The 9,558-nt window shown below is 37.6% G+C and overlaps 1 protein-coding gene across 1 annotated transcript; it reads right to left on the bottom strand.

Moving 5' to 3' along the window:
• Positions 1-88: 88 nt before the first annotated feature.
• Positions 89-6,483, bottom strand: LOC117422222 (L-amino-acid oxidase-like). The gene is made up of 7 exons (XM_034036957.3): positions 6,363-6,483; positions 5,567-5,781; positions 4,248-4,360; positions 3,213-3,414; positions 3,046-3,120; positions 2,330-2,466; positions 89-1,543 (listed from the first exon to the last, which is right to left on the bottom strand). Exons 1-7 carry the CDS (start codon positions 6,373-6,375, stop codon positions 751-753), a joined length of 1,548 nt encoding a protein of 515 aa, XP_033892848.3. The 5' UTR covers positions 6,376-6,483; the 3' UTR covers positions 89-750.
• Positions 6,484-9,558: the final 3,075 nt, after the last annotated feature.

The following is a 9,558-nucleotide window of genomic DNA, read 5'->3' as shown; positions in this document are numbered from 1 at the left end:
ACATATCTGTTCGTCTCACGTATGCAGTATTCTGCCTTTACTATCCTATTCGTTAAAGAATTAAAACACAGTACAGAAAGCACAAATCCCTAATTGAAGCTGAACATTTATTCAAAATCAATCTGACATCTTCATATCTGAAAAGTCAAACATAATTGTAAACAACATATTTCCAAAGTAGTATACAGATTCATAATCCAATATCTGTACATGCAAAGATCATAAACATCAATATATAATATAAGATAGTTTTACTGAGATCCAACTCTTCATTAAGACCATCTGGATTCAAGGTGCCCAAAGTGTATATCCAAAAACATTAACATTTTAACAAAAGATAATTGACAGTGACACCTCTTTTGGGCACAAAACCCCTTTCAATACCCAAGAATCTAAACATAAATAAATTGTGTTTATTCTACAACAAATGGTTGGTAACAGGATTGTCAATAGCACTGCGGCATTGGACAGGATGTTTTACCAATATAAGTCAAATCACGGGCATGATTGTGCTGGCTCCATTCCATAAAATCTTTGTATTTTCCTAAAAAGTATCCAGTACAAAATCATGTCTCTTTTTTAAAATTGTATGCCTGTTAGTTTGCAAAAAAAAAAAAAAAAACAGAAACATACAGAAACAAATGATCAAGTTTTACAAATATTTGTTTCAGACAAAAAGGTGGTATTTTCACATTTCTGCCTAAAGATGATTTGTATATAGACGACAACACTTTTGAGTTTTTTTTTTTTTTAAAGTTCTGTCTTTTCATTAGGAAGGACTTCAGTACATGCTTCATTATTAATATTTCTGGCTGCCCTAACTGCAGACTTTATCGAAGTCTCGATCCAAGCATGAGGGAGGGCAGTGTGTTCTCCAGCGAAATGTACTCTTCCTGCAGGCTTAAACACATCGGAAGAATATTCTGTCAGCTGATACGGGGTGAACAAAGCAAAGGCACCAAGGCTGTACTCATCCAAGCTCCATTTTTTCACCACACCACCTTCATAGAGGCTTCGAATCTTTTCACCATGTATTGAAGCAAGGTCACTGAGTGCCAATTGCATGCATTCATCATCACTCATTCCAAGAAAGAATGAGGAATCATCTGACCAGGTATACGAAGCAAGCACTAAACCAACTCCACTTGGGAAACTGTTACTGATGTAGTAAATGTACCTTGATGGGTGATCTGTGATTGATTTCCCACCACGTATCCCTTCCTCCACCCAGAACTTCTCTCGAAATGCCAGGAATATTTTAGTTGAACTATCATAGTGGGTGTTACGAAGGGCCTCTATTTTAAAATCTGGAAGTGGTGGGTTAAATTTTACATGCAAAGCAGCCTTTGCTGTCCCAGTGAACAGAAGGTAATCTGCCTTGAGGTTAGTGACTGAGTTGTCATCCTTGTCTTTGTAAACAATTCTGACATCCTGCAGGTTTTGATTTATTTCCACAGCTTTTGATTTCAGAAGAATTGCACAACTAAGACGTTGATATATAGCTCTGGGCAGTAGTTCAAGACCACCACTTATTCCATGAAATCTGGAATAAAAAATAAAACATCTTTACATGTATTGTATAGAGCATGTCGATTTTTTAAACTTTTATTTAAAGTTTAATTAGTCCTAATTTGATCCTATTGACAATATAAAGCCCCCTTAAATATTAGGTAAAGTCCTGCATTCAGTATTAAGGCCACCCTCATTATTCCCAAATATATCACACCATAATTACCTAACATCAGCATGCTGTAGACTACCAAACCCTCTGAAAACTTTGATATATAAAACAATAAATTAAAACAGTTAGAATAGAAGAAAACTAAAACAAATCCGCAGCTTAGTAAAAAATATTCGACAAATGTGTAGTAAAGCCATCCCTCTTATTAAGGCTACATTTTGTTCATTCCTTGTCTGGCTTTCACTGTACTGGTCAAAAAACGTAATAACTGACCATTTTCATGATTATAGTTGCTGTTCTTGGAATAGTCAGACAGTAGGCTTTGTCACATGGAATGTTCCACATGAAAATATAAACAGATAGACCTCACCATCGACTGGCATTTGGGTTTCCATGATCAGTTTTCTGTGTTGTTTTTCCAAACCCGTTTACACACTTATAAACTCTATAGCTTGTCTCAGTAACAGCACTTAGTAAATTACATTGTGGTACTAAAGGTTTTCTTATACTTCAGTATAAGTAATATACAAAGAAGAAACAAACAAATATTGAGAGTATTGTATGAAATCATATGTACCACTTGCAACCACCCCACTCCCTAGTATGTTTAGTTATAAAGAAACAAATGCAGATTTGAAAATATCTTACGTGACTTTGTCATTGAGGTCAGCTTCATCTCGTAGACTTTCAGTTAAAGCTGTGTAAAACAAGGACTGCTCATTGAGAATATCACCAACCATTCGGACTGCTGCTCTACTTAAATTGCCTTCCTTCTGTAAATATTCCTGTTGAGACAGAAAAGTATCAAGGAAATTAGAATTCATTCAGTTTTGGTTGGAGATTGTACAAAGCGTAAGAAGATGGTAATTCCTGAACACCTTGTTGGATTAATCTGAACATTTTGCACATGACTTCATATTGATGGGAGTACAAAACCTGCACAAGTACAGATTTTTATACCATACTGTTCATTCGAAACAACCCAAAAAAACAACCCGCTGACTGTTAATAGATCTGCAAGCTGACAGTGGTGTCATTTGCCGAGCTCGGAAAACATCTACTTGGTGATTGAATACTAAACAGCAGTTCTAAGAGTTGGTGAGGGTTGTCTTTATAGTTGGTTGATTTTCCCAGTAAAGCTTCATTGCCATATTGTTTTTTACATCTGGACATAGCAATGATCCTAATCTTTTATACATACAGTATCCACACTATGCCCCCCGGAGATGCTTTACACACACACAGAAAAAAATCATTAACCATATCTTCATCATATCTTGACGAAGCATAATTGAGATAATTCTGGAAATGATCAACATCAGCAACACAAAACATGATTTTTGAAAATGGAGCATTTAGGTCACCTTTATAGAATAGGAGTCATATTTCTTGAAGACGGAACTGCAGTTGGCTGGGGTTCTCTTCATTTCATCAGAGATCTAGGAAAGATTTATTTCACAGATAAGAGACCATGAGAATTTCTTTTCAGAGATTATTCACCGGCATCTAAATCACAGCAAGCTTACATTACCTTTGCAACTGCCTCAGTGTACAGCTGGTCAGCAGATTTCCCCTTTTCATCTTCTCTCACGGGATAGCCCAAGATGTCAGGGTTGTCATCAACTGCGTACGTTTTTGTGCGGCGTCCATTGACAAAGTGCCATGTGTTTCTGTCTGTATGGATGAAGTTGTTTAGGCTGAGATTGTAGTATTTAATGTAGTGGTGGATAATTCTGAAACAAAATGCAACAGTATTAGATCTATACATTTAAAGAAGGGATTGCGTTAAGGTGAGGACATGATCAATATTAGAAAATTAATCTACTGTTATCCGGTCAGTTTCTAGCAGGCTTCTTTCAGACGGATGTAATCACCTCGACTCTGATCAATCTTTGTTAGTACCAGCTTTTTCATTTGCACAGCTGAGCTTGATAAAGTGACAAGGCTTATATTAAAGCTGAATTTGCAACTATGGGACTGAAAATACTTTCCAATGGCCAAATTGGTCCAGGTTTTCCTCTATTGGAAAAAGGCCAAACTGGTTTTTAAGCTCAAGCGGTTAATCATGTGCTTGCCATATTCAACTATTTGGAATTATTTCTCAGAGTAGAAGACCCAACCTTCACCACACTTGCATCATACACTCCTAGCCTCCTACAGACATTTAGAATTGCTGGCCTTCAGGGAGATAGAGAGAGATACAATATAAAGCCAATATGGGCTCCAAAACCAAGAGCTAAGGTTTTTTGTTGTTGTTGTTGTTGTTGAAAAATACACCTGCTGAATTGTGATTATTTGAGATACAGGAGAATTCTAGGAACCCATCAAAGAAAGTCGAAGCAGAGAGAGTTTGGATCAGAGAGGTAACTCCTGTATACTGCATCTGTCCACCAATAATATATTAATACATCTCTCTTGCAGTATGTGCTGTGCTTTTGCATTTACCTCTACCTAAACCTCCACCTTGTTTTTGGCCTCATCAGTCAAACAGTCAAGGCTGTCAGTCATAATGTGCCAGCAGTACACAGTTTATCTGCCATGTTTACAGCTGAGCTCCTTCCCTTACTTGTGTGAAGAAGGAATTCTCATTGCTCCCAACTCTGCGTACCAGCCCCTGCTCTTGTTCCTGTAAGTGAGTACGCGCCCACCAACTCGGTCACTGGCTTCCAGGATAGTTATCTGTGAGAAAATCATTCCTTACTCATTCATCTCATTTATTCTAATACTAGCAATCAACATTAGCTCAGTGGCATCAACATCCTAAAAAGTGTTGAGTGTAAATATAAAAAAAAAAGTTTTTCAGACTGTATTCATAAAGTATGTTTACCAGGTGTTTCACTTTAGATGTGGATAAAAGTTGCACACATGCAAGGTGTGTATATCTGTGGCGGAGTGTCCCGCCCCTATATATATATATACTGTATATATATATATATATATATACTGTATATATATATATATATATATATATATATATATATATATATATATATATATATGCGCTGCTATTATTGCATTATGATTTATATTATATACGACAGCAAAAAGCTGTGTTATTTGTATTTTATAATTTTTTGGTCGGACAAGCGAGATGCCTTTCGCCATGGTATTGTTTTGTATTATTTATTGTTTAAATACCTTGTGACAATGCGTTATTAAACTCATGCAGACTATGGCCGAGGGGTAATAAGATAATTACTAGCTAGTTAACCCCTCGGCCATAATATAAAAGACCTGCAGTTTGGCTGCGCGGTGATGAGTGTGTTCGAGAGGCAGAACGATTCGGGTGGTGAAGGAAAGTAAAACTTTAAAGTGAATAGACTTTGAGGAAGGGTGCTAACGCTTTGTCACAAGGGTAAGATTCCTAGTACACATCCTCCATAACCTCCCTTCAGATGAGCTCTCAGAAGAACATCAATGATTGGACACCAATTGGTAGAAAAATGTGTGTTTGGGAGAATGTGAATAAAAAGTACCTTTATTAGAATATATTTTATTATAGCTCAATGTCTTATATATTGATTTTTTTTTTCTTAATTTCAGTAGTCCCTTCTGTGTTTGACTACTATTTTAATACTTAAACAAGCTCTACACATGTGACTGAAAGCACTGACAAGATACATTTAAAGATATATGAATATGGCACTTAAAATAGCTGCAGGTTTTAAGTTCAGCTAAAAAAAAAAAGTCTCTGTGAGATAAACATTCTTTATGAATACAGCTCTAATGGCTGGTTTCACAGACCCTGATTAGTACTAATCCTGGACTACCCAATGTTAATTTAGGTAAGGTAAACCAAGATTAGTGCTAATCTGGGTCTGTGAAACCAGCCATACATGTTTAGACTCTACCAGAGCAACTATAGAGAGTATCTGAATACCATACCCTGTGGCCAGCTTCCTCCAGCAGTTTAGCAGCAATTAATCCAGACATTCCAGCTCCGACAATTGCAATATGCTTAGGACACTGAGTCTTGTTGAGGCCATTTTCCGCAATCTGTAGTAGAAACTCATAATCGGGATCATGGAAGCATTTTTCAAGGGGATTCTCCTCTGTTTGTGTCCTTGGTAATATCACCAGAAGACCTACCAACAAGACACCTTGGAGAAAACAGTAAACAGTAAAGACAATTGCAACTTGATTCTTTGTAAACAAGTATGCGTGTATTGCTATATTTATATTGTATACGACAGTGTGACTTTCTTTATGTAATCTCATACAAGAACACCTAAGGGCACCTGTCTTTAAGATGGTGGGTGCCCCTACTCTTATTTCTGAGAGCAGTGTTTTGACTCTTTAAAAGATTATACAGCAGCTAAGTATTTACACCAATACAAAAACTTAAAGAGTAAGTAGCGGGGCTCCAAAACATATTGCGTTACACGTCCCCACGTGTTGCTACAACTGTGTAAATACAGTGTTACACATCTCCACTTGTTATTATGTTTTGTTTTTTTAAATTAATATTCCACCAGTCTTGGCAATTATCACTACGGAATTTTTTTTTAACTGATGCATAAATCGGAGAAAAAAGCTTACAAAAATATTTTCTTAATTCCTAGTTTCTGCATTAAAGCACCAATATTTATTTATTTTTATTGTACAAAACAGTTCCAATAATATTGAAAAACAGTTTTCACAATTGCCACAGCAAATAGAAACATACACTAGGGTTACATACCGCATCGCTCCATGTTTCAGTGTAACGAGAAGGTGATTGTACAGAATCCCTTATATACTGAAGTGGGACTGCAACTAGTACATATTGCTCAATGGTTCAACTTCTCAGAAATGTATTTTTCTGGTTATTAGAATGGCTCCTGCTTAACAGGAAGCAATGTTTTAGGACCATTTGGAACATTGCTGACACATTTAAAATAAAAAAAATAAGCAGCTGACATCAATACCATAACACTAACACTTGCAACACCCCCAATCATTTTATACAAAAAAGAGACATCTATACAAAAACTTTAAAGATCGATTGATATTAAATTCTGAGTAATCTTTGCACAGTGTAATAGTGAAGTGTAAGGTTTGTTTTGCATGTCTCACAGTAACGAGCAGTGTCACATTTTAGCATGCTTTACTATTCAGTACCTCTCTAGGCTTTACAATGCTTATCTATTCTATACTATGCTTAGCAGTCTTTATTACACATTGTCATGCTTTTTACTGTGACTTTTTTGAGGGATCTACTGTATCTGTCCATTTAAGTCAAGCTAGCTCACACAAATAAGACTTAGAACCTTTGAACTTATAACATAAGAACATAAGAACATAAGAAAGTTTTGGTATTGATAGCATTTGTTAAGAACATAAGAAAGTTTACAATTGAGAGGAGGCCATTCGACCCATCATGCTTGTTTGATTGTTAGTAGCTTATTGATCCCAGAATCTCATCAAGCAGCTTCTTGAAGGATCCCAGAGTGTCAGCTTCAACAACATTACTGGGGAGTTGGTTCCAGACCCGCACAATTCTCTGTGTAAAAAAGTGCCTCCTTGTGTAAAGCATAGGAAGAAATGACATCCCAAAAATATGATCTAGAACATACCTAGGCGACGAATCTGATAAGCATCACTGTCATGAGCTACTTGACCATACATGGTGTTCATCAAAGGCTGAGCAGAGTCACACACATTAACAGGGTTCGCTGCTGACAGCAGTATTAGTTCTTCTAAGATCTTTACACTAATTCATCTCTTTACATCATTGGGTTCACTTAAACACACTGCCTACTTTGAACTTTGAACTTGTTGACAACTTTTTGGTACCTCAGTTCATACTTGATACCTGAGCAAACTTGTCACTGCTACATGCAACAGCAGTTTCTCACTTGGTGAATTCCTTGTGCCTTCAGGGCCTCCATCTGCAAAGAAGTAGAGCAGAATCCCTCGAAAAGAAACTTTTCAACTTCCCCCATAACCAGTCCTTTCAGCTCTGATGACGTGCAAGAGCACGTGCTCAGTCTCAGAGTAGTCATCTCGGAATATGGGGGTTATTCTTGTGCCTCTTCTGCTAAGACAAAACCTTGCATTACATTCCAGTAATTACACTGCTGTACTAAGCAATTCTTTCTCAGTTGAAAACTGCTCATACTGAAAGTAGCCCTGGTAAACTTATTTCAGCAAACAGGAAGCATACTGGCTGCCTTGAGGTTTAGAGACCACTTCATAAAATTGTGTATGTTTATTAAAGGACTTGAAAGTCCAGAACTTAAATAGCAAACATCAGCTCATTAAACCATGGTTGAAATGAACTGAAACTAAAAAGGATACCATACAATTGATGTATACTCAACTGTGAATCATACAGCTATATTATAATACGTGGTGACATAACATAATAGTATTTTTGTGTTATTCTGCTCTCCCATACATTTCTCTGTCTTCTTTGGGTCACACTTTAAATCTCCAGGCCATTGTTGTTTGTTTTGGTATTGATAGCGTTTTGTTAAGAACATAAGAAAGTTTACAAACGAGAGGAGGCCATTCAGCCCATCTTGCTCGTTTGGTTGTTAGTAGCTTATTGATCCCAGAATCTCATCAAGCAGCTTCTTGAAGGATCCCAGGGTGTCAGCTTCAACAACATTACTGGGGAGTTGGTTCCAGACCCTCACAATTCTCTGTGTAAAAAAGTGCCTCCTATTTTCTGTTCTGAATGCCCCTTTATCTAATCTCCATTTGTGACCCCTGGTCCTTGTTTCTTTTTTCAGGTCGAAAAAGTTGTGTTGAGTTTGTTTTTAAAGATTGAGGCTAACAGTTTCATCATCAACCTTATTATACACAAGTCTTGCACCACCACTGTGTACAATAAGATAATGATCCTTCACTATCTATTGTAAAATTAATTATTTTAAATTTTTGCAAAGAGCTATTTTTTTGGCAGTGTTTTTCTCCATAGCTCCACAGCTGCAGCCATTTCTTTTTAATGACCTTGCTTATCAACTAAAATACAAAGCACCTTCTACCACTCTCATTAGAAGCCACCTACAAATGGCACATTTTGAAAGGCTGTATAAATGTTTCATATGAAGTAAAACAAACAGAGTTGAAGAAGTCTCGAAACCTCAAGCCACCCTGAGAATGCTTACTTCTTATTTGGTCAAAGAAGTTTGCCAGGGTTACTTATCAGCAGTTTCAGTTAAGAAAGAATTGCTTGTTACATGAGGTTTAGTCTCTCATGAGATCTTTACCTCAGAAGGCTCATGAACATATGGTATGGAGTTTGGATTTGCTGACATACAAAAATCCATAAATTGAATTTGTGGCCATGTGGAATGCTACGGCACTCAGCTGGATTTATTAAATAAACAAACCAAACAAAATATTTGAACAAAACAACACACTAAACAAAAAGGCACAAGGGCCAAACAAACCAGACAGACAAACAAGTAAGTGTCGTGCTGGCTAATCCAGCACGTTTTAGCAATTGTTATTTTAAAGTCTGTCTCCTCTCTATCTCCCCGTACCTCCTCTCTATCTCCCCGTACCTCCTCTCTATCTCCCCGTACCTCCTCTCTATCTTCCCGTACCTCCTCTCTATCTCCCCGTACCTCCTCTCTATCTCCCCGTACCTCCTCTCTATCTCCCCGTACCTCCTCTCTATCTTCCCGTACCTCCTCTCTATCTCCCCGTACCTCCTCTCTATCTCCCCGTACCTCCTCTCTATCTCCCCGTACCTCCTCTCTATCTCCCCGTACCTCCTCTCTATCTCCCCGTACCTCCTCTCTATCTCCCCGTACCTCCTCTCTATCTCCCCGTACCTCCTCTCTATCTCCCCGTACCTCCTCTCTATCTCCCCGTACCTCCTCTCTATCTCCCCGTACCTCCTCTCTATCTCCCCGTACCTCCTCTCTATCTTCCTGTACCTCCTC

This window comes from Acipenser ruthenus, chromosome 15, assembly GCF_902713425.1.
Source record: "Acipenser ruthenus chromosome 15, fAciRut3.2 maternal haplotype, whole genome shotgun sequence".
In the NCBI taxonomy this organism is placed as follows: domain Eukaryota; kingdom Metazoa; phylum Chordata; class Actinopteri; order Acipenseriformes; family Acipenseridae; genus Acipenser; species Acipenser ruthenus.
Note: the sequence above shows the minus strand (reverse complement) of the source record. Positions and strands in the feature narration are given on the sequence as shown.

What these genes read in the sequence shown, in the direction of transcription:
- LOC117422222 (XM_034036957.3), bottom strand. An exon ending in TGGAGGAAGCTGGCCACAGG is followed by an intron (nt 4,361 to 5,566) that starts GTATGGTATTCA and finishes ATTTTCTCACAG; the next exon opens with ATAACTATCCTGGAAGCCAG. An exon ending in GACCTCAATGACAAAGTCAC is followed by an intron (nt 1,544 to 2,329) that starts GTAAGATATTTT and finishes TTTTTATTCCAG; the next exon opens with ATTTCATGGAATAAGTGGTG.